At 29.8% G+C, this 24,596-nt stretch overlaps 4 protein-coding genes across 6 annotated transcripts; 1 reads left to right on the top strand and 3 right to left on the bottom strand.

Annotated features, from left to right (window-relative positions):
- Window positions 1-1,956: 1,956 nt before the first annotated feature.
- Window positions 1,957-5,910, top strand: LOC113867780 (protein WVD2-like 7). Of its 2 annotated transcripts, none has more exons than XM_027503246.1 (9): window positions 1,957-2,070; window positions 2,655-3,245; window positions 3,330-3,707; window positions 3,839-3,894; window positions 4,004-4,081; window positions 4,586-4,661; window positions 4,755-4,817; window positions 4,905-5,015; window positions 5,519-5,910. In XM_027503246.1, exons 1-9 carry the CDS (start codon window positions 1,999-2,001, stop codon window positions 5,768-5,770), a joined length of 1,677 nt encoding a protein of 558 aa, XP_027359047.1. In that variant the 5' UTR covers window positions 1,957-1,998; the 3' UTR covers window positions 5,771-5,910. The 2 variants fall into 2 exon arrangements, with proteins under 2 accessions (XP_027359047.1, XP_027359049.1); XM_027503248.1 differs by having other exon boundaries at window positions 2,015-2,070; window positions 2,571-3,245.
- Window positions 5,911-6,652: 742 nt separating this feature from the next.
- On the bottom strand, window positions 6,653-11,871 carry LOC113867673 (protein FAR1-RELATED SEQUENCE 5-like). The gene is made up of 2 exons (XM_027503100.1): window positions 11,671-11,871; window positions 6,653-9,398 (listed from the first exon to the last, which is right to left on the bottom strand). The coding sequence occupies exons 1-2, from the start codon at window positions 11,764-11,766 to the stop codon at window positions 6,876-6,878; spliced, it is 2,619 nt and encodes an 872-aa protein (XP_027358901.1). The 5' UTR covers window positions 11,767-11,871; the 3' UTR covers window positions 6,653-6,875.
- Window positions 11,872-13,073: 1,202 nt separating this feature from the next.
- On the bottom strand, window positions 13,074-16,990 carry LOC113867889 (cystinosin homolog). 2 transcript variants are annotated; one of them, XM_027503396.1, is made up of 8 exons: window positions 16,826-16,990; window positions 16,601-16,733; window positions 15,630-15,719; window positions 15,384-15,508; window positions 14,227-14,269; window positions 13,607-13,724; window positions 13,466-13,515; window positions 13,074-13,322 (listed from the first exon to the last, which is right to left on the bottom strand). In XM_027503396.1, the coding sequence occupies exons 1-8, from the start codon at window positions 16,942-16,944 to the stop codon at window positions 13,143-13,145; spliced, it is 858 nt and encodes a 285-aa protein (XP_027359197.1). In that variant the 5' UTR covers window positions 16,945-16,990; the 3' UTR covers window positions 13,074-13,142. The 2 variants fall into 2 exon arrangements, with proteins under 2 accessions (XP_027359197.1, XP_027359198.1); XM_027503397.1 differs by lacking the exon at window positions 15,630-15,719.
- A 2,948-nt stretch (window positions 16,991-19,938) lies between these two features.
- On the bottom strand, window positions 19,939-22,913 carry LOC113868010 (cystinosin homolog). The gene is made up of 8 exons (XM_027503560.1): window positions 22,795-22,913; window positions 22,547-22,679; window positions 21,687-21,776; window positions 21,463-21,587; window positions 21,111-21,153; window positions 20,829-20,946; window positions 20,475-20,524; window positions 19,939-20,073 (listed from the first exon to the last, which is right to left on the bottom strand). Exons 1-8 carry the CDS (start codon window positions 22,911-22,913, stop codon window positions 19,939-19,941), a joined length of 813 nt encoding a protein of 270 aa, XP_027359361.1.
- Between the last annotated feature and the right edge of the window lie 1,683 nt (window positions 22,914-24,596).

Genomic DNA, 24,596 nt, shown 5'->3' with positions numbered 1-24,596 from the left:
TAGGCCTATAATTTCTCCACTCTTAGTCGATTTATTATTATATTGTCTTAAAAGACCCATTTTAGGCATACTCACATGGGCCTCACCTTATGTGATTTGTGGGTACCTCTATCGTAAGAATAAAAACATGTATGTTCATATCGATTTTGACTTTGTAAATTGATATTTGATTGTAATACCCTTTATTGATAATTTGATTACACTTTTAATCATTACATCACGTGATTCCTTTCTTGCTTTCTTTATTAACCTGTTCTTTGAGTTTTATTATTTTTTGGTAATTATTGGCGCCTTTGATGTTAATTTTATGTTTTATGAAGCTTTGAGTGTCTAATAACAAAACATGAAATTTAATTCGTTGTGGCTTAGATTCAATGTTGGATATTTTCTCAGGGTTTATAGTAGTAATGATTTTGTTTAACTTAAAGATTACAATTATCTATCTGATTTACTTATGCTTTCTAAATTCTAGTTCAACAATGAGTTGCAAGATAATAATGTATCAAAATAAATAGGAAAAAAATGTATAAAGATGTTCATAATTTTTATTTTATGTTGAATATTTCATGAAGTTCAATTTAGAATTGGTTGGTATGTCAAATTCATTGAAAGGTTGTAGCTAGTTCTCTTTATATAACATCTATGTCAAATAGTTGAATAATGACATTCTATCATTTTCAAATTACCAACCATGGACAAACATCATTGTTATTTTGGCTGGTTAATGTTGCAACTACCAGTGGTTCAACCTGTTACATCTTCACCATCTACAACTTCAACAACTACCTACTTTCTCTTGGCAATGTTGAGGCTTCTAAAAGCATGTACATCCTTCATTCTTGTCTGTTCCTATTGCTACAAACATGCATATAAAGGACATGCTAATTTCTTAGGTTCAACAAGACAAACATTAATTTGAATTGAAGCTTCACCAAATTGAGGCCTTGTTTGTTGAAAATTTGATGTTTATACTTCCTAATAAAAACACATTCTAATAAAAATAGAATGATTTTAAATTCTTCAACTTTTTATATGTACAAATTCTTTCACTTACTAAGTAAAAATATATTTTTATATTTAAAATAATAAATACATAATTTTTTTAATTTAATACTTATTTTATAAAATAATACGATGATTATTAACAAAACATGTAAAAGAATACAGCAAAGTTCATAAAAATATATAGTTTATATTAATTTATGTATTCATACCAATCATATTTAATAACTCAAAATTACTTTTATCATAATTCTACTTAACTTTAAACTAATATTCTTTTTAACAGGGTATTGCTAATTAGAATCTGAAATAAATCAATTAAAGAATCAAAAGTGGAATTTTCTTATTAAAAATTCCTTTAAACTGCCTTAAAAGTTACATGAGGTGGTGCATTAATAATACTTTTAAACAAAGATTTTCATGGTTTATTTCTTAACCTATATTCTTAAAGTACTGATTAACATTTCTTTCTAATATATGTTTATAAACCTTAATTAAAAATTATAAAATTTAATATATTAAAAATATTAAATAATGTAAATTTTAGTAAAGTTTATTATTTATTATTATATGTCCAATTTACTTTAAAGAACCCCTTGAGCTAAATAACTAGCCAGACAAGGCAGGCAATAATAAAAAAATTAACAAAGGAACGTTGGAGATTTTCAGGGTGTTTTCAAAATGTGGGTCCAAACGAAGTTGAAAAAAGATTAAGGCTCCTCCTCCAAACACTGTATTAGGGGACCCAACACTTGGAAACTAAAAAAGATTGCACGACACTAAACCTTTTATAATCTGTTAAAGTTGTCTGCTTTTCCACATCATCATCAACCAACCAAACAATGCCTTCAGATTTTGAATTTCAAATTTGAATGTGTCCTACAAACAAACGGCCACATAAAATATAATAATAATAATAATAGCACTAACAAATGAATCGTAATAATAATTGTGGTAAAGTTTGGATCTTTTGAAGTTTCAACGTTGTAGTGAAACATGGGTGACTCAACCTGTCTCATGCAACAACCATTCTGTTATGCTTCCGGCATTTCCAATGAAGCCAATGAGGTCAGTTCATTTAGCAGGCACTTCTGTTTCCAGATTTTGTATTATTGGATCCTTAAACCCCATCAAATAATTTCAATTTGTTTTTTTCCTTAGTCTTTTTCTTGGTCATGCATGTAATTTTATGAAACCATTTGAATGAAATAAAAAAAAAAAAATTGCATTTTTAGTTGGAGTTCGTTCCTGCTTTCCACTCAGTGAATTGCATGCAGTTTTGGGGGTACCCCTTGTAATGATTTTTCAAGGACTTGGGTAAAGGTTATAGTTTGGATTTAGATAGTGCAATATGAGTTGCAACAACAAATAAAGTGATTGGGAAAATCATAATTGAGTTGTATATGAACTGATTTTGGGTCCTAAATCATAGTTTGAGGAGTAAAAGTGAACAGAAGTTGCCTATCTTTGACGGGTTGTGAGTTGGATTACCATATCATAATGCATTAAAGCTTTATTTTATGTTCTATGAATGTTTTTTAGCCAATAACTACTTGTGATTCATGTAGCAAAACTCATGTACTGGGATGAAGCTATTGTTGTAGTTGTTTGAAGGCTCACCTTGAACAAACTGTAAAACTTGTGCATTTCAGAACAACCCAATTCATGCACTTGGGCAATCAATCTCATTTGGGAGGTTCATGTCAGAGTCCTTGGCATGGGAAAAGTGGTCTAGTTTCTCCCACAACCGCTATGTTGAAGAGGCAGAGAGATATTCAAGGCCTGGTTCTGTTGCACAGAAGAAGGCTTTCTTTGAAGCTCACTACAAGAAACTTGCTGCTCAAAAGGCAGCTGCATTGCTTGAACAACAAGCAAACAATGGTGCACAAAACAATGCCACAAAAGAAGAAGATGAGGGAGTAATTGACAGCGACACTGACACTCACAGTCACACTCATATCTCACACACGAGTCCTAATTCTGAAATGGTTGTCAAGGAAGAACATGATGCAAAGGTTTTGAGTGTTGCCTCTAACCATGTTTCAAATTCAAAAATGGAGGCAAATGTTATACCTGAAATTAGCAAGGTAGAGGGAAGTGAGACAGTGATGGAAGAAGTAGTGGTTGTAGGGAATTCAATGAAGGTTGAATTGCAAAACCAGGTTGAAAATGTTGATCCACAAAAGGAGGAGCAAAGTGAGAAGCTTAGTGGAACACCTCCAATTAGGACACCACTAGTGAAGGTTAATATGTTAATTTATTTCCAGGAATATTTTTACATGTTTTGATTTTTTGGAGGTCATAGCACTGACTAGTTATTGGAACAGGGCTCAACTATATCTGATCAAGAAGTTTTGGCATCAATGAGCAAGAAGAAACCACCAGTTTCTTCCTTTAAGTTGTTCAAGGCTAATAATGGAACCTCAAAGTTCACCTCTACTACACCTGTCAAATCCACAGCTCCTATTTCTTCCAAAAGAGATAACATTGCTACACCAATGAGCAATAAGGCTGCTACATTAAGCTCCGCAGATAAAAAGAGATCTACTCCTAAGTCACTTCAAATGTCAGTTAGTTTTACACCCATTAGAGAACTTAATAGATTGACTGCATCAGTCATGAGGAGATTTGAAGGTACAAGAGTTGGTGCTGGTTCTTCCAAGGCTTCAAAGGATAGCTTGACTCCTCTAAGAACCCCAACTTTGGTATTTCATCTTTTTTTGCTGTCTTTTTGATTTATCACTCTCTTTCAAGCCATACAGTTTCCATTTTGCTATGATTTTCCATGTTGCATTTGCTGTCAAGAATGCTAAAGTGAGTCATTTTCCAATTACAGGCTTCCAAGGAGATGCAAAAGCACTCTACATTGACCCCACTAACTGAAAAGAAAAGGTACCTTATTGCTACAATATTGTTAATTATAATGTGAAACTGTTTACTTTCAAGCTTTCTCTAGTTGTTCTCTTCCTGATGTTGTGCATTCACATATTGTTAATTGCAGGAACAAAACACCTCTTGATTTGTCATCAGCCTCAGGCAACCATACAGGTGGCCCTAAATGGCGCTTGCTCTCTGGAGAGTAAGTTATTTCCACTTAAATTCCACGGGCTCTGGAATTTTCAGGGTGCCTAAAACCCCAAAATTCTTGGGTCAAGAACAATTGAACAGTTTGTCTTGGTTGATGTTTTTCTTATCATTAACAACTTCAAAATTCAATTTTATCTATCAGTATCTTTAACGTGTGCTTAATAAGAATACAATAAATAGTAAATTTTTATTAAAATTTGTAATATTTACTGTCATCAATGTATTAGATCTTGTAATATCTTGTGATTTTCATTAAAAAATACTATTTATAGGTTCTTATGTAATGCCTTTCAGCACACGTTAAAATATTCGAATATCTATATATGGCTGGTACATGTAAGATACGAAAACATCTTAGCCAATTCATTGTAAGAGTTGGTGTAATTATGCAAGCATCTGATACCAATATAGTATATTGTTCTTTAAAGGCCATTTTTAATTACTTCCTTATCATTGTTTTTAAACCAGTATTTCCAATATATTATTTTGCATGCAGAAGTAGAATGAGGTCCCCAATTATATCATCCCCTTTCAGCTTGAGGACAGAAGAAAGAGCTGCAAGAAGAAAGAAGGCAAAACTAAAATCCTTATTTTTCTCATGTAATAATGAGGTTTACTTTAACATGGTTATTAAAGTACTTATGTGTTCATCTCATCAATTTTAGAAACTTGAAGAAAAGTTCAATGCTAATGAAGCACAAAAGGTGCAGCTGCATACAAAGCTCAAGGTGAGTGACAAGTAAAATTAATACCAAGCATAAAATGAAAATGTTGAATTCAGCTTAATCATCAACATTCACTCCTCCTATTTGCAGGAGAAAGCAGAGACAGAGATTAGAAAACTACGCCAAAGCTTTTGCTTCAAAGCCAGGCCACTACCTGATTTTTACAAGGAAAGAAAATCTTCAAAGAATGAAACAATAAAGGTATCTCTCAAACTGTATACCACTACAATGATCTTTCCCATTTTCACTTCAAGGTTACAGAATGGAGATATTTTTGTCAAGTACAAATCCATGGGAGGAAACATTTTCTTTAATCACGCTAATTAAAGAATCAAAAGTGATTTTTTTTATTAAAGAGATTATTGATGTACTCTCATCATGAATTTTAATTCATTCTAGCATGGTTTTCAATAAAAACTCTGCAATAGAAAAAAAAGACAGAACTTAGGTGCTATTAGTGTTGTTTACTAGTTAAATTTATAGTTTTATTCCAGCAATATGTGATAACATTAATTGCAAATTTTTTAACTGAGTTAAACTCTAATTGATAAGCTATACTAACTGGAAACATATTAGATGTCGTGATTTTAATAGGACTATATACTCCTGAAACACTGAAAACTTTTTCCATGCAAGCAACAGATGTTATTAACAATACTTTCCTAATGCCAAAAGTTGATAAAAATTCAATTGCTGCCTCGCAGGACCCATTGACAGATTCAGAAGTACCGAAAGAGGGAAGGAAACCATCAACTCCCACTGTTACAGAGAGCAAACATTCTTTCCTTCCTAACAACAGACCTTCACTGAAAAACAGTGGCACAAAGCATTTCCAGGGAAAGAGTGGTCACACATTGACTCATCCTCTACCTCCAAATTCCATGATGATTACAACTCATGAGAATACATCACCAAATATTCAGCATGGATACCATAATAATAGAAATTATAAATAATGACCATGTTGAGGGCAGAGAGCATCACTTGACAACTTGTAAATGTAGCTTCTAGCAAATGGGACTGTACCACATTAGTTAGACCCCAAAGATCACAAGTATGACCCTTGTTGTATTGTGGGTACATAGCAACAATTTTCAGTAGTCCATGCCATATTTAGCTTCTAACTGTTATTCCTTTTTCTATTTCCTAGTTATAATCTTGTTGAGCCATGCCATATTTAGCAAAATTTTTTTTCTCTAAAATTAGATAATAACAAACTGTTCATTTGGTTTACAGTTAAAATAAAAAATATACACATTTTAATAAAAAAAATTGTGGTTAATATTAATTTTAGCACATGATTTTTAATTATGTTTGGTAGTTTAAAATTAATTTTCAATTTTAAAATAATTAAGTTCAAAAAATACTTCCATCATGGACTGGACAAATTGTTCAAAATATTCAAGATATAGATTATAACATAAAATTGAGATACACAAAATTGCAAAAAATAGTTTTTATTTACTTTAAAAAATGAGGTTAAATATGCTTTTGATTTCTCAAATATATACAAAAATTAAATTTCAATATTTATAATTTTTCTTGTTTTAATTTTTACTTTAAAAAATTTATTTGTTTTAATCTCTAGTTTAATCATTATTAGATAATACTACTACTAACTCGTTATTTCGTGTCACTATTTTGTGAAATAACATTAATGATAGGGACTAAAATCAACGACTTTAAAAAATATAACTAAAGAAAAAATATATAATCTTTTAAAGAACAACATTAAAATTCGATATATTTTGTAGGACTAAAATATATATATATATATATATATATATATATATATATATATATTTAAGCCTAAAATATTTTATTCTGAAATAACTAAAAGAAAAAATAAATTTATTCGTCAAGAAATATAGTGCATCTCTGAATTTTTTTAAGTAACATATCCAAATGCAACTACCTTTTCACGAAGATGATGTACAATTTTCACATAAGATTAATACAAAAATGCTACCGTGTATCGGTAATGGATACAAAAAAGACATCCACCTGGATTGGTTAATTAATCTATGCCTTTCTAATGACATGATAAAAAAAATAGAGACATCAAGCTCTAGCATCTTTTGTCCATCTCTTTAAAATGTACCGGGTTGGAACTATCCTTATGTTCCTATAGTCAAGAACTTTTAATGCATGGCAACATAAGACTCCCACATACTCAAACTTCATGCAGCTGCAACTGATTGTCTCATTAGAAGAATCAAAAGTAACCTTAAACTCAAGTACTTGTTCATATATGCTAACTTTATAAGTATACAATGGTCCACTCTCCGTGCAATCCTTTACCACTAGATTTAAACATGCTTCATATTCTTTCTGAAATAACTCAAACATCTTTGGTGTGTATGGAGCTCTTGCATGCTTTAACGTGATGATATCGCCCATCAGTGGTGGCATACGCTGGTTCATGTCATAATTGGCTTCTAATTCCTTGTAGTACCAATCAGTAATCACCTTCCCAAGATACTTGAAAAAGGGAAGAACATCTGAGTCATGCTTTAGGTGCTTTTTAAGGTTGTCAGTAAGGTTTTCTCTCAGTAGCATGCTTACTATGTCAGCACAAAAAAATTGTCTTCCATAAGCTATGGCCCATTGATCTCTGCTTTCATATATTTGATGCAACCATTCGTTTCCCCACAGTTCATACTTGTCCATGAGAGCATTCCATGCATTAGCAAAATCCTCCTCTTCATCATGATAAAAAAAGAAGCTTCTCAAATCATTTATAAAAGAACCAGATCCAACAGAAATGTGATTTAGCTGCTTCAGGGCATCTTGATAGACATGCCATACACAAACTCGGTGATTTGTTTGAGGTAATACGTCTTTAATTGCTTCAGCTGTTATTGCATCTTGATCTGTAAAGAATGTCTTTGGCTTGCTTCCAGACATTGCCTCGATGAATACTCGAAACAGCCACTTTAAAGATTCCACAGATTTATTATACAGAAGTGCAGCCCCAAAAATTGTCATTTGCTGGTGATTATTTATACCAAGGAACGGAGCAAATGGGCGGAAATCCCTGTGATATTTATAACTACTATCGAAACAAACAACATCACCAAAATCACTGTAGTCTACTATCATCTTTGTATCAGCCCAAAAAATGTTAGTTATTTGATCATCAGCATCAAGCTGGAATGCATAAAAGAAAGAAGGATTCTTTGATTGCTTGATTTGGAAATGATGCTTAATCTTCTCAATTTCTCCCTCTTTCATTTCTCTTGTACATTTGAATGGTAGTTTATATTCATAACCTGCAGAACCATAATCCAGATCGTCTAAGTGTTCCACAGTCTTGCAATTGGATTCAGATACTGACTTAGGTAGCACAGTGGAACCATCAACAATGTTGTATTCAACTTGAGTTGCTGCTAATCTCTTTTGCGATCTTAACATATGCACTCTACCAGCAGCAACAAGCTCATGATTATGCTTTTCTTCAAAGTGAGTTACATGATACCTACCATCAGGTTGACGAGAAATCACTAGTTGCGCTAAACATCCAATTCTAGTTTCCTTCCGAGGTCTCTTTACATTCGTATCCCGTTTGTCTTTCCGCCGAAAACCTTCTCTGAAGCAAGTAAACCGTCTAGACGCCACAGCACCATCAACTTTACTCCTATTTACATAATCTTTTCTTACACTGAAACCTACGTGTCCAGCATATGCATTATAAAAATCATATGCATGCTCCTCTGAGTCAAATCCCATTCCCAGTTTTGGTACCCCATCCAACCTAGACTCAATTAAGTTTGCTTCAACAGCTTGAGCAAAACTCAATCTTTTCTGTGAGGGTAACATATGAGCAGTGCATGGTGTTACAAACTCATGATTGTGCTCAGTTTCAAAATGTGTGACACGAAACTTGCCATTCAGTTGACGTGCAATAGTCATATGTGCCAAGCAACCTGTCCTTGTTTCCTGCTGGAATCTCCTCAGGTTTGTACTATTTTTGTTAAGACGATAACCCTGTCTATAGCAGGTGTATCTTCTGGACACGACTGCACCATTTATCCTACTTTTGTTGACAAAATCCTTTCTTATGCTGAAACCTTTCAGAACAGCATACTTGCCATAACAATTGTAAGCATGGTCTTCTGATTCAAACTCCATGCCAATCTTTGGTGCTACATATATTTCCTCCTCACTCTTTATATCAGTACTGGTCCTTGATATATCAACAGAGCAAGTGCAGGGATTCTGACACAGCTGTCTACTACCAACATTAATATGAAATTTGTCTTCATGGCAATTATTGGATTTAGATGTATGGCATTCATCATTAATTTCCATCTGACAATGGTCAACAGGACAATCATTTGAACTTGTGCACTCATTCTCAGTGTCAATGACCTTGTTACTGACTGCAATAGAGGAATCATTGGGATTCTGAATCTGACCCTCCTGCCCCATATTAATCTCTACCCTAGGTGATATTGAACATTCATTTTCTGCATCTTTCAGGGGGTGCGTTTTTATATCAGGTTCCGTACCCTCCATGGACCTGTGTCCTAAATGTACAAAAGGCAAACAAGGGGGCAAAATATAGTAGCAACAGAAGACAATCTGCATTAAATACACATCAAGAACAGTTGATCAGAAATACAACAATCTCTAATTATATCAAAATTGAACATGATACAATGTATCGGCTACAGATGTGAAGGAGAGAAATGTTTTCAAAGTTAAAAAAATATTTATCAATCTTGAACAGTGGCACATAGTGGCCATTCCCAAAACCGTTATAGCGGATAATGGGATGGCCACTACCACAAAATTACAGGTATGAGACATAAAAAATCATATTTACAACACAACAAAGGGTTTCATTTTAAAAGGGCAGAAGAGAACACAACAAAAATACAAGGCACGCTGATGTGATTCCATGAAGACCAGAGTTTCATATTGAACCCTTTGATTCAACAAAGGGAATGGCAAGATCCCCCCTCCCCTCCCTCCAAAAAAACACTGAATGACACTATTTTGAACAACAAACGGGGGTTTTCAAACCAGTTAAACATTGCGCCCACTAATGCTGTAAGAAGCCACTATTTCAGGTGTGATAGCAGCCATGAACAGAAAACATGATGCAAAATGGAAACCGTAGTGGCCCACAGCCCTGATACAATGCATTGCCACAATAGCAATGCAATCGAACGTGATTGACTACAGTTTAAATTGTTTCAAAATGGATAATAACATAAATGATGAATTGCATTTTCATTTTCTATCATTTAATTGTTCAAGGAGGTGACAATATTAACAAGACTGCATAATATACGTAATTTCCTAACAATTTGTGATTTCTTACATATAACTATACAAGTGCACAGAACTTGGACAGGCGTATGTCCATAACCCTAATTGTAAAATTTTGTCCATGAGAAGGAAAGGGGGTTGAAAGAAAAGAATCAGTAGCTTAAACATCTTAAGCAGAATAAAAAAAAATGGAACATAATTTGAATGTGAATTTTATCAAACAAAAACATATTGGATAGTGTTGATATAGTTCAGTAACATTTATATCTTAGCATTAGAGCATTACATGGTAAAGGTATGTATAAAATGCATATGAAAGAGCAAACCACTTTGGCCACCAGCTAACAACATCAAATTACAGTTCTATTTGGTAGAGTGAGAATGAGAATGAGAATGAGAATGAAAGTGGTTTTCTATTATGTGCTTGGTGCAGAGTGATAAGGAGAGCAAGGAATCACATTGATAGCTTTTTCATTTATCGAGTAGCAGTACCTTGATGAATTATTAAATATTTATTAGTTAAATATTTATTAGCTGCTGATTATACTTGGTGGGCCAACAATAAATGTTTGAACTCGTTGAGGGTACACTATACAAGCAACATTTGGTGCCATATCAATATCCAAGGTGAGTTTTCAAACATTTATTAGCTGTTGGTCATATTCAATAAACTTTTGAACACTTGTTATGAACCAACAGCCAAAAAATATTTGACTACTCACCGTCAGTGCTTCACCTGGTCTCATGGTCCAGTATTTTCTATCAACTATTATTTTGTATATCATGTAAGCAAATATCCATAAATGATTTTCATTCCAAAATTTTAACCTACCCAAACAAGCAAACCATTAGAATTGGAGCTAGAAACTTGGAAGCTAAGTTCTCTACTAATTTAAGAAGGAACATAGACTTGATTGTTGCAACCAAGGAGATTAGTAAACAAGAAGTTTGTTTCCATGATCCATCTCATGCCTCCAAATTAGGAAGCAGGAAGATAATGGAGGGAATGAGGATAGATTCCATCAGGATCCATTCCTTTTCAATGCTATTTTAAACAATCCAAATGATAACAACTATTGTTATCCCATTCTATTTCCCTTCATTCTATCTTTTTCCATTATCTAAACTGCTAACATAGTGATCAAATCCAATTCCTATCATTGTAAAATTTAAAACTATTTTACATTATTATCCAATGATGTGTTGACAATACACGATTGCATGATATAAAAATGCCAGTTAAGGAATCAAACATACACAATTTTCTATTTATAAACATAACACTCCCGTGATTTTCAATACATCCCAAGGTAATTTCCAAAAAAGATCGACTTTTTATTATCTATTAATTCCTTAATCAGTGTCCTAAATACCAGTTAGCAAGACCCAAATTCAGTAAAGTTAAATCAAAGCACACTTGCATTACCAACTTTTTCTCAAATCTCAGTTCATTCCACAGACATCATTAGCCATTTCATAATCAATACACAAATAGAAAAATGCAGAGATGAGACAGAACAGGGTCATAGGTTAGGGTTCCAAGTGTGTGTGTGTGTGAGAGAGAGAGAGAGATTGGAACCTGGGAGCTGATACGTATCGGAAGAACCGTAGGAAATTTTCTATACGGTTTTGAATCATTCGGAGCTGTTCGTTCGGTTACGGATACGTGAAGCATGAAACGGAGAGAGAGAGAGCAATTCTCGTCCCTCCAGTTCGTTGTTTACGAGGATGACATCGAATGACACAACTCGACTGTTATTGGTTATATTAGGCCTGTTTCATGTTTCCCATTGGAGGGTATACTAATTTATACTCTCAAGTTCTTTTTTCTTTTTTCTTTTTCCTTCTAAAACAAGATTGTGGTTTTTTTTTATTTATTAATTTATAAATTTTGTTTATTATCTTTTATTTATATTTTTTAAAATTTTAAATAATTTAAATATTTATTCTACATAAAAAATAATCAGAAAGTGAAAAATAAATTTAATATTAATGAATATATAAATTTTATTTTTTTCCTCTTAAATAGACAAATGAAAAGAAATAAAAGATTTATTTAAATGTCTATGAAATAATAACATATTAAAATTTTCTTTACTAAAATGTATTTTAAAAAATAATTTTTTGTATTAAAAAAATATTTTAGATCAAGTTAATTATTCTTTAATTCATTTTAAGAATAAGTATTGATTAACTTACTTTTCTTAATAATCTTTTAAACAATAGTTTTATTAATCTAACTTTTAGTCTCAATAGTTAGATTAAATTTACGTTTTTATAAAATTTTGAAATTATTTGATACTATATTAAACAATTTTTTTTAAAAAAAGTATAATTTAATTTTCAAAATATAAAAAATATCAACTATAAGATTATATATCCATAAATATTTAATTTTCCAAAGTTTAATGTGAATAAATATAAAATAATATTTCATAATTTAATTATTAAATTAGAAAATTATTATTTATAAAAAGTTATTAAATGAAATAAGTTACTAAAGAGTAGCCATTCTAGAGTTGTTTTTTTCTTCCCCTTCATTTACACCTCTAAATATGCCAGAAATAAACAAACGAACTTGAACGAGGGCATATCATGATAGTTAGTGTAAAATTCTTTACAACATCATTACCAAATCATATATTATCACAACATAATTTTTTTTAATTATATGTGGAACGTTGAATTTTTTACTTTGATTTTGATAGTAAAATTATTGAAGCTACATTAAATTAACCCTGTAATCAAAATAAAATTACTGATTTTGATAATAAAATAATATATACAATTTTTATCCCATAGTGGTAATGTGGATAAGCAAGGGATGTTAAGTATCAATTTTTTATGCCACATATTTTTTTTTTTTTTGTGTCACATCATCACTAAGAATTAAAAACATTAAATTAAAAAAAAAAAGACCAAAATAATAAAATTAAATTTTTTTAAAAATATACATCACATGTATTCTAAATTAGTATCCTATACACGTACTGTGCTTGATTCAAAGCATGGTACGTTGGCATTGTACACATTATCCATCTTCAACATCATTCACACTTCTGCTGGAGGCTGATGTGAAGATTTAACTACACCTTTGATATGTTGATCAATTGGACTTGCACAGTTTAATGGTTCCTTGATTTCTTCACAGTTTTTCAGAGTATGCCCTTTCTTGTCACCATATAGCATATAATGTTGACACATTAAAATAGAATCATAGACTATAGTTACCTGCAATATAAATATATATTACCACTTTATTTTTGTTCTACAAGTACTTACTGATAAATTTGTTTAAATTAAAACATATTTATAAGTTTATTCTAACTAAAATATGCTGAACATATGGAATAGCAGAGGATTGAATCACATACCAAGGATATGAGTACTTTCCCAGTGTTTCCATAGAAGTTAACCAACGTACCTATATAGATAAAGTTGAAATTCATGATACACATTAAGGATAAAATGTGATGGCACGGTCTAATTCACCATTGCTAGATAAAATCACAAACCTTGATCTATTGACTGCACAACCATTTGTGAATAATTAAATACCCCTCCAGAAAAATCAAGGAGAACACCACCAACGCTAAATCCATCTGTGCTCTTCCGCAAGAAATTCATGAAGGCCTTTGTTTCATAACAGAGAAGCCATAACTTAGAAACCAAATGTTGATGGCTAATCATGTAACCCTTTTCCTTGTTTTTTATTATGTGTTTGCGTTTTTCTTAAACTTCAAAAATTGTATGAAGTTAATAGGATGAAATACAAGGAAAACACTGATAACAGTGTGTCTGGATTTGAATTTAAATTCTTATGGATTCATGTCTATTTGAATGCTATTAATATAATTTCTACACGTATAAAAACTTTGCATTACGCTTTTAAACACTAAAAAAAATTGTCCATTCAAACAGAGAAATCAGCTCAAGTGTCTGAGGTGATAAAAAATATATTTTAATTAAAAACATAAAAATAGTGTCTGATATGTGTTAGACAAGTGTCAATGTTGAAAATGTATTTGAAACTATGACCTTTTAAACAAGACAGGTGTCTACTTCATAGGATACAATTAAAGCTATATTTGAAGATGATCATATTGAACATAATATGGAGGATGAGCATTATAACCTGGGGAAAGTATTTGATGACAGTCATAACTACTTGAATTGAGCTGCAGTATAATCGATTTTTGCAAATTCTTAGTCGAAAATCAAATCATAGCACAACACATAAGACAATTATAATAGTAACAATCGTATTGAAATAACAAAATATGAAGAAACAGAGGAATATCAACATTCCCTTGAAAGACCCTCAATTATACATGATTCATAAACAAAGAAGCTAAGGACATAAGCCTGAGTTATGAAATTAAAATAGACACCTTCAAACTTTTAAGTGAGATTACTGTTTATAGATACCTAAAGAAAGTGTACAATATTTAACCATAGCCTCAACTTAATCGTCCTGAAAGATTTTTTTAAGCCACGTTTGAGCATGAGTGCATGGCCATTAATTGAGTTTTCGATGTTCATTTGTCACCTTCCTTACCCCAACACATGTATGTAACAATGTAATGCAACAGAAGAAATTTTAGAAAGTAAACAATTGCAACCAACACATACTGAAAAACAGAGAAAGAGACTAAAGACAAATAGGTCTAAACAAGATGATCTATCAAGCTATTGAGAAGTCCAAGTTCATTAGTAAGAAACAATGTCTACTCATCCATATGAACTATTCAGACTCAGGAAATTGGACAGAAACCAAAGAGCTTGTGAATCTCTATTGAGTGCTAAACTGAAAACTAGCATCTACAATGTTAAATTCATATTTGAGTTTCAGTGGAAAGTACAGAAAATAGTTCATGATAAAAATATGACAATGAAGGAACAGAATATGTTGATTTCTGTGCGAAAAAAAAAAAAGTGGTTCTGTAAAAAATTGGAATGAATTTATTTAAGGTTCTTTTCTCAATATATTTTTTCTCTAGCAGATAGTGATTGTGATAAAATGAAAAGGTTCAGGCACAATCAACCCAAAGAAAGCTATGCAGCCACCATAGGAGTAATGGTTTCAAAAGGGAAAAAATGAATATATTGATGCCAGTTTATTAAATTGTATCATAAACACAGAACACACACACACACACACACAAAAAAAAAAAAAAAAAAAAGAAATTTTTATATTACATCTTTAAGCAAATACTTCAGAGAGTTTCATTAACATTCAAAACCTTCTGGATTGGTTAAAGAAATTTTAGTCATAATAAGAGTGAATCTTACTTGAAGATGGAGATTAGCCAAAGCCAAGATTGGCTAGGTAATGCTATGAAGAAACAAACAGCAGCACTAAACCACACAGCAGCAACTATAGCAATGGCATATTTGGAAAACTTCTGATTTCCACGCTGCAAATGCCACATAAAAAAGTCAGCGGATCATTTACCATCTTTGAATTAACAAGAGCAAAACAGTATGGTCATAAGAGGAGAACATAATCTCTTATGAAGAACTTTTGATAATACTTACTTCAAACATTGCAATTTGGGATAATATAATTAAATTTAGTATGACTGCATGAGTTGAGAAAGCAACATCATTAGCAGCTACAGGAATCATCTGCAATAACAAGAGATTGTAAGGCAAAACTAAATAATGTGAATGCCTAGTTCAGTAGTTTGGATAAACCTTTGCAAAAGTACTAATAGAAGAATAAAATAAAGTCTCATAAGTTTAAATCAACTTACACTCTTTTACCTTTTTAGAAGTTTTCTCAATTAATTTATCTAAAACATGAGCTATATACATGAATTTTGACTTATGAGAAAGGTTTTATTTGTTTTAAATCTTTATTTTCTTCTCCAATAACTGTTTTTGCAAAAGCTTATCCCAACTAGGCCAATATCTAATGGTTTTGGACTGAGACAGTTGATTTTCATATTTCTTGGCAATGCATTGGTGAACTATCCCTAGTTTCTTGGCAATGTGATCCCTTCTATGAAATGATAAGCAAAATGGAGGTTTAAATAATGATTAATCTAGAGCTGATGCAAATTTTGAGTGAACCATGCAATGGATATCAATAACGCAGTGTCTCAAGTAAATAACACAACCATAATGTGCCGTACTAATACTAAGGAGATGAATGTCTGTACATAACTTTGAAATGCATACATGAGAATTGATTTTCTTAGTAGCAGTTGCAAGGAAAAATGAATAAAGTTTTGATGCAGCATAAAAAGGATTCACACTATGTGATGTCACTTCATTTAATTGTTTTAACTTGTTAATTCTATCTTATTTCTTAACTTATTTGATGGATATCATAGAATAAAAGAAAAGGATATCATAACTTTTCTTATCATATATTATATCTGGCGTGAGTTTAACAATAAGTCTATGATTTTATCATAGTCTATCATTTCCTATACTATGATCTCTATCAAACTGACCCTTAGATTAAGGTGAACCAAACCTGCTATTAGTTAACATAGACATACCTGATCATAACCATACTTCTCAAAATACTGCTTCTGAATTACAGGGCTAAAGAAGAGGGAAGCGTTGTATATCAGATATGACCAGTGTTTAGTGAAGTTAAGAATCTCATAATCCAAGCTTAAGCCCACAACACTGAGTCAGAATACCAAAGGAACCAAAAAACACTTAGAACCACCCAATGAAAAAACACAAACAAAAATTAATATAGAACATGAAAAAACAACCTTTTTCTACGAAAATTCAAGATGATTTGAGGGTAGCCAGCAGTGGCCCATGAAAGGAAAGCTAACCAACCCAGTAGTTGGTAAATCACTTGTAATGGAAATGAATTCCAAGGAACCATTTCTGTGTCTCTGTTTCTGGCACAGGGGAACCAATGTGTTTTCTTCTTTTGTCAATCGTTGGAACCGTCCAAATATGTCTGAATTTGGTTTGTCTCATTTTAACAACTTTAATAATTTTTATTCTCAAATATTTTTTCCTTTTTTCTCTTTCAATCATTTCTTTCTTCCACTTTCTCTACCCCAAAAAATAATAATACATTAATACACGTTCATCGTTATCTTTTTCAAATACATGAACTCTGAAATTAAAATCCTTAAAATATTTAAAGAATCTGAACCCATTTCACCTAGACTAACATATATAGTTAACAACTATATCAATGATTATATTTATACATACATGTATATTTTATTAAAAGAGTGAAAATAAAACATTCTTTTGAATATATACACATTTTAATAATATCTTTGAGATAATAAAATAACTCTTAGTGCATGTTTATTTAAAAAAATGTTTATATATATATGATGCAGTTTTGTGGGACTTTTCCATGGGTCACGCCTTCATATCTACTAAGTAACGTGTAATTTTTGAAAGAAAAGTTGATTGGTTACTGATATGATTCTTTTACCTCAAATTACACCCATCACTTTCCATGTACTTGGCCCAAGAAACTAGCTCCATTCCATCCATGCTGTTTGCTTTCTATTTTTCCATTAAGTTATATATGTTTCACTGTGTTAAACATGTAAGAAAATATTTAATCCTATTAATTTTATAAATGCATTATTTTATTATTTTTTAAAATAAGATATTTCATATCAATAAAAATATATATTATGAAATTAAATTTTGTTAAAATAGCTAATGGTATCATAATGTTGATATTTTTTAAAATCAAGTATGATTACTTCTTGTAAAAATATTTCTGATTTTAAAATATTAAGATATTTTATAAAACTAACTTTTAGTATAGTTTTGTTTAGACTAAATTTCTCTGTATCATGTTGCGAAAATATATGAATAGAGTCCACATTGCGGGTGAGTTCATTGATGCCCACCAAATAATTATAAAGTTATGGATAATTATTTTCTTTTCTAAAATTTAATTATTCTTTGCAATTATTTTTACTGAAAATAATTTTATTTGAGCTAAATAAAATTATTATAAATAATAATTTTTTTAAATATTAAATACAATTATACTCAAAGAATCAAATTGAAACTACATGCTAAGTTAAAACAATATTTTGTTAATAACTTTATATTCAAAATAGAATAATGAAAAATTATGATATTTTTTTTAAAATGTTTAATATAATTATATTTATTAAACTAAAATTAAAATTATAAAAAATTATTTTTAATATTTTCTATGTAAATTAAAAAATTTATATTTTCTGCAACCAAACATCTTAACATTAGTCATTGGTTGACAATTAAGGGGCGCTTGATAAGGAAGCTTTCTCAAAACTTTTTAAAAACATTTTAAGTTAAAAATATTAATTTTTTATAATTAATTTCAAATATTAATATTTAAACAAAATTAACTATATTTTTAGTGAAAACTTCACGAAAAGGATAATTTATATGAAATTAGAAAATTTTTGTGATATTGATAAAAGTATTCTCAAAATTTTTCAGACACTCTAAATATATTTATAACATTTTTAAAAATAAGATTATTGACACGTGGGCCACGTGTAAATTGGAGAGTTGGTCTCCCAAGGCAAAGCTTTTGTATGAAATAAGGGCTCTTAAAAGAATTGATTGACCAAACGTTGGATTGATTATTTAACTAATTATTATTTAATCGTTTCCGATAAGCTATTTAAATTAAACGTTTTAAATTCATAGTAGTTATTAAATTGATAGATATACTGATTCGGAGATCATCAATGATTATTATTAAATTAATATTAAAATAAATACATTTTTTAACATTATCTAATATATATTAAGTTATAAATTAATATAAAATTGTAAAAAATAGTTAAATAAAATTTCAAATTAAATAAAACAAAAAATTATTTTAATACACTGTTAATGTAAAAAATTTATACTAGAAATTATTGTATGATTTTTTAAGTAATTATTATAAAAGTTAATTTTTTTAATTAAATAACAACTTATAAATGAATAATAATTATACTTTTAAATTTCTTAATTATATTTTATTAGAGAAATCTCAAATTACTATAAAATATTAACATTAATCATTTTGATCTCAAAATCAGAGACTTTTCTATATTGTTTTAAGACAGTCTCTATTAACATAAATCAGTAAAGGAAGAGTAACAAGATAATTTTTAACACATTTTTAATTGCTAGCTGAAGTTTATTAAAAGTTACAAAAGTATGAGAAAAAAAATTATTTTAGAAATAAAAAAATAAAACACATAATATTTGTAGTTTTTAATAAATTAAAAAAATTAGAAAAAGTTGTGTTACATAGTATATTACTAACTTTTTTTTCAATTTATTATAACTTTCATTTCAGCAAAAATTGTGAAAGTATTGAAAGTAAAGAAAAACATATTATAATTAAGAAGTGTAAGAGTTACAAGGGTGCTGCTTACTTTGATCACTTTCTCCATATATCATCAAAGTATAACTCGCCAATTCAGAGAAGCTCCCAAAGTTTACCAACAAAAAACTTACTAAATGCATTAAAATTAACAACAAACAGTTTATTGATTTTAAGTCATAGTAGATGTACAATTATAATTAAACTAAATTGCAACAAAGTTTGTGATTTCTTCGGATCAAAATCACATTCAAACAATATTTTTCAAGAAATTACAAACTATAATGATCTATATTATTATCATTATTTCATGTATATTTTGTGTTCATTAATCATTAAATTTAGAAGTTTGTAGCACCCATGAGGGTAAACTTGCCTATAACTAGCTGAAATAATGACAATATATTCCCTCCTTGGACTTAGATACATGAATATTTACAAGTGTTGGAAATTTCCCTGCAGCTTACAAATCAACTAATGAAGGGCACAACTAAGAAATTTTAGAACCACCAAATCTATATTCCCTTAGACATTCTCGGGTAATGTTTGATCTGAAGACTTGGCATCCTCAAGTTCAATAGAGGTCTCTGATCTGTTATTTGTTGAAGGATATAATAGAAAATGTTGGCACATGAAGATGATGTCAAAGAACACAGATACCTGCCATGATTAATTATTAATTATTTCATCAAAAACAATGTTATCTGAAACTAAAGAAGTGATTCTTATCCAAAAGGCAGCTGTTATACTTGAATTTGGCAAATGCTAATAAGAGCATTGTTAATCAGTCCAATATATATATATATATATATTCAATTTAATTGTTCTTTTAACTAGTGTCTTGTAAAGGTACTGATTAACAAGACTCTTTTTGAACTTTAATAAATTTACTTCTTCTATGAGAAGAAAGTTAAGATTCTTGGATCTAAACAACTACATATATAAAAGAAGTTGCCATCTTCCTTAGTAAATTTCTTGAAGCATAAAATTTAGAATGGAAGGAAACACACAAGCAAAAATAACTCATATGATATAGTAAGAGAATATTTCTGTGTTCATACCAGAGATATCGTTAGTTTCCCTACATTTCCATAGATGTTCTTCCAAGAACCTGGAAATTAAAAATGTAATGTGAGAAGTGTCTGTTCAAACTACTAGGTGAGGGAACAAATTGATTTTCGGAGGGGAGAAGAGGGAAGAACAGTAATCCCATTTTAAATAAATATGTTTTAATTTTATAAACTTTTAAAAATATAAAATAATATATTAACATAAATGTAAATATTAATATTACTATTATTACAAAAGCTATATAAAAAAATTTTAATATTTTCAAACATAAAAAGAAATAAAAGTTTCCTAGAAATTTTTAAAAAATACTGAACACTCTCCCTTGCATGAAGAAGATAACAGACCTTGATCAATTGATTGCAAAACCATTTGAGCATAGTTTGCTAGCCCTCCAGAAAAATCCAGTAGAGTGAAACCTACACTCCACCCATCTGTACTTTTCCTCATGAAGTTCATCACTGCCTACAGATTACACAATTTATAAATCAAATATCACTACCTTCTCAAAAATGTATCGCCATTCAAACCATATAATGCATAAAAAAAAAAAACTTTAAAATAGAACATTAATGCAAAAGAAACTAAGAAGAAAAATATGCAAATTAAGATAGATATAAAGCCCTTACCTGTGGAATGTATTTTACAATCGTTAAACAAATTTGGATGAAGCTGCATCAATTTTAACAGAAATTAGCATGAAAGAAGTAATGAATGTTATTGTAAAAGCTAGAATGATAATGGGTACTCAAAGTTTGGCATAGATAAAAATTAAAGAGCAATAGCAACGTTCCATTACAAGCACACTATCAATTATTTATATTTTTTTTATATACATGGATTCAAAATCTGTATTAAATTTAAAAATTTACATTATTTAATAACTTTTTATAAAATATAAAATTAACAAATCTAACGTTAAATCATACTATAGATAATAAATGGCATTGAACGCACAATAGCTAAAGAGAGACAACATACTTGAAAATGGAGACTAGCCATAACCAACGATGTTTAGGCAATGCTATGAAGAAACAAATAAATGCAGTTAACCACACAAGAAGGACGATTCCAAAAGCTATTTTCGAGACTTTTTGACCTCCACGCTGCATAGGAATTAAACTTGCATCTTTTAGCATAATCATTAATTATTAACAAGCACAATTAATTAATTAATAAGCTTAATTAAAAAATAAAAATACTACTTCGTAGATTGCAATCTGGAATACGGTAATAGCTGTAATGAGAACAGCATGAGCTGAGAATGCAACATCATTTGCTGCCACAGGAATCATCTAAAACAAAATATATATGAAAAAGTTTAGCTGTCGACAACTTTGAATTAAAATACTCTAGTGGAGAGTGGATTTTGAAAATAAAATTTGTGTGGTTTGACAGATATAAAGTTTAAATTAAAAATTTTATAAATAAAATAACCACGTTTATGCTTCACATTTTTTTAACAAGTAAATGTTGTGTTTTATATTAAGTTTTAATAAAAAAATTGTGTAGAAGGAGATAAACTACACTTTGCTATTTTATAGTTAAACAAACAAAAATCGTAAATTGGTTCAATTCAAAAAACACTTTACATGGGATTGAACTCAATAGAATTTAAATTTATATTTGATAGAATTAGATTGAAAATATTTTTTTTTTCTATAAAACATATCCAATACAATCAAGATATCTTTTTAAGAGGAGCATTCAAAATACACTCTTAATACAAATTTTTTTTAGTATTCTTTTATTTATTATAGCTGAAATTGATTAAAAACATGGGATTATTAAATTAAGATTGAGAGCCAAGTATTTTATTTTATAACATTTAATTAATTTCAGTGAACAATAAGATATGTCTTGGAAGAATATCTTAAAAAATTAATGACTAGAATTTATTTTTAAATCCTTTCTGGAGATCAGTATCATAATTCTACATTCTATCAAATAGTATGTTACACACTACAAAGCATTTATAATTTTGTAACAACGAATTATACCAATTAGATGAGAAAAATTAACTCATTCTACTGAGTCCTTCAAATGCATTAGTAACAGATCAAACCTCTTTCTGACCGTATTTTTCTTTGTACTGCTTCTGAACAGTAGAGCTTAGATACAAAGATGCATTGTAGATCAAATAAGAAGTTTGCTTCATCAAGTTTACCACCGCATAATCAAAATTCAACCCCACAACACTAAATCATGAAGGAAAACTCCAATTAAATTAAGAAAAGAAAAAAAAAATTGAAAGACTTTATTGAATTATTGTACATTAAGTCATATCATATGGTCAGAAAATTGTTTTATTACCTTTTCCTGTGAAAGTTCAAGATGACTTGTGGGTAGAAACTAAGGGACCAGCAAACGAATGCAAACCAACCCACAACTTCATATGACACATGAAGTGGTTCCGAATGCCAAGAATCCATTGTTAATAATCTCTTGAGCAAGAAGAATTCACCAATCCCAAAGTCTAATAACAATGTTGAACAAAATCTTGATGTCTAATGTGTAATGACGACTGAAACTAAATCTACAAAGTTTAGCCATGAAAATTGTTAAATTCCTAGTGTAAGGTCCTAGTCATTAGTGTCTTGTGTTCTAATAATAGCAAATTATTATATATCTTGATCTGTACAGAGCCCAGGAATTCTTTGACCGAAATCAAGAAAATGAATTGTAGAATTGATCTAAGAGATTATTTGAGTCAGATTCAAAATGGTATTGTGTGTTTGCAAGTTGCAAGACATTTGTATTACAGATTCTTTTTTACCTTTTTTTTATAACTCAATTGAAAATAACAAAACAGTCCATGATAATTTTTTTCCTTTAAAAGAGGAACATTTCTTCCTTCCCTCAAACCATGATTGAAGTCGTATAAAGAGGTTAGCATCAATTTATTTTAAATTTTGGTAGAATTAATTTTCATAAAATTAATATTGAAAGGATTGATTTAAAAAATTGATTTGTGTTTGAATATAATTGTTTAAATGTGAATTGAATATTTTTTTTTTTAAGTTGATAAAGTAAAATTACTTTAGAGTGTAAATAAGGTAAAAAAATTTAGTCTCATACCCAATATTTATTCCATCTAAAAGAAAAGTTAAAAACTTTCATTTATTCAAAAATCAATTCTATATGCACTAAAGAATAGACCAAACAAAACACTGTTGACCGCTGTATCAACATCTTTTCGTGAACCACACTGGGAATTTGAGACAGTATAAAAAGGTTATATTTATAGGTCATAAAAATTAAATCTGATCAAGACAATCATCATCATAATATACAAAAACATTTTATATTACAAACAATTCGGAAAATATTGACATATGCTATCAATAATAATATAAATCTCATTGATTAACATGTCTTTCAAAACATTTTGACCACCCACCATTGTAGCTCTAGATCCGTCTTTGAACCAAGTTTAGCTTTGAACTATCCCTGCAAGGACAGAAGAATACTGTCCTTTGCCAACTGGGCTTTAAAATATTTATTTGTGGTCGAAAATTTTTGAAATGGATGGATACTTCCTGGACATTATATATAATATTTACACATTTTTAAAATATCGAGAAAATTCAACTTAAAATGTGATATAAAATATTTAAAATAACGTCTTTCAACATATTTTACTAAAATTCATTATAATAAGAAGTTCAATATACTAACACACACTAATCTTGATTATCATTTTAAATCCTTTACTGTGTAGCAGTGTCCTAGTGTTTTACATTTTTGAATAAGTGCTTGAAAGGAGTTCACTATGAACTGCATTATTTCTGATTTTGTTTATTTATTTATTTTATTGTTTTGTCAAAAGGAGGCTCATTTTATTTTTGTTTATATATAAATATTGAAGATTTGTCGCTACAATTTAATGATTTGGCGTGCTTTTACTGCTCATTAGTAAAAGACACGAAATATTTCTTGATAATTGATTTAACATTAACAGGCAACTTTCTTTGGGACATGAACGCAATAGCCAAAATTAAATTAAAAAAATATCCATCACTATTAAAAAACGAGAATGTTATAATGTTGAATACACCGTAATAGAATTTAAACTACCATGCAAAATTAATCCAAATTATTCTATGACCTTAATT

Source organism: Abrus precatorius, unplaced genomic scaffold (assembly GCF_003935025.1).
Source record: "Abrus precatorius isolate BTA unplaced genomic scaffold, Abrus_2018 Scaffold5, whole genome shotgun sequence".
In the NCBI taxonomy this organism is placed as follows: Eukaryota; Viridiplantae; Streptophyta; class Magnoliopsida; order Fabales; family Fabaceae; genus Abrus; species Abrus precatorius.
Note: the sequence above shows the minus strand (reverse complement) of the source record. Positions and strands in the feature narration are given on the sequence as shown.

Bases quoted from the DNA above. Each gene is read 5' to 3' on its own strand.
- LOC113867780 (XM_027503246.1), top strand. From the start codon at position 1,999: ATGGGTGACTCAACCTGTCTCATGCAACAACCATTCTGTTATGCTTCC. The intron at 3,708-3,838 runs GTATTTCATCTT...TTCCAATTACAG, and splicing joins CTCTAAGAACCCCAACTTTG to GCTTCCAAGGAGATGCAAAA. The intron at 4,818-4,904 runs GTGAGTGACAAG...TCCTATTTGCAG, and splicing joins AGCTGCATACAAAGCTCAAG to GAGAAAGCAGAGACAGAGAT.
- LOC113867673 (XM_027503100.1), bottom strand. From the start codon at position 11,766: ATGCTTCACGTATCCGTAACCGAACGAACAGCTCCGAATGATTCAAAA. The intron at 9,399-11,670 runs GTTCCAATCTCT...TATTTAATGCAG, and splicing joins CGATACGTATCAGCTCCCAG to ATTGTCTTCTGTTGCTACTA.
- LOC113867889 (XM_027503396.1), bottom strand. From the start codon at position 16,944: ATGGTTCCTTGGAATTCATTTCCATTACAAGTGATTTACCAACTACTG. The intron at 15,720-16,600 runs GTATGTCTATGT...TTGTTATTGCAG, and splicing joins AGAAGTATGGTTATGATCAG to ATGATTCCTGTAGCTGCTAA. The intron at 14,270-15,383 runs GTAAGATTCACT...ATTATACTGCAG, and splicing joins TGGCTAATCTCCATCTTCAA to CTCAATTCAAGTAGTTATGA.
- LOC113868010 (XM_027503560.1), bottom strand. From the start codon at position 22,913: ATGGATTCTTGGCATTCGGAACCACTTCATGTGTCATATGAAGTTGTG. The intron at 21,154-21,462 runs GTATGTTGTCTC...AAATTGATGCAG, and splicing joins TGGCTAGTCTCCATTTTCAA to CTTCATCCAAATTTGTTTAA. The intron at 20,947-21,110 runs GTAAGGGCTTTA...TGTAATCTGTAG, and splicing joins TTGTAAAATACATTCCACAG to GCAGTGATGAACTTCATGAG.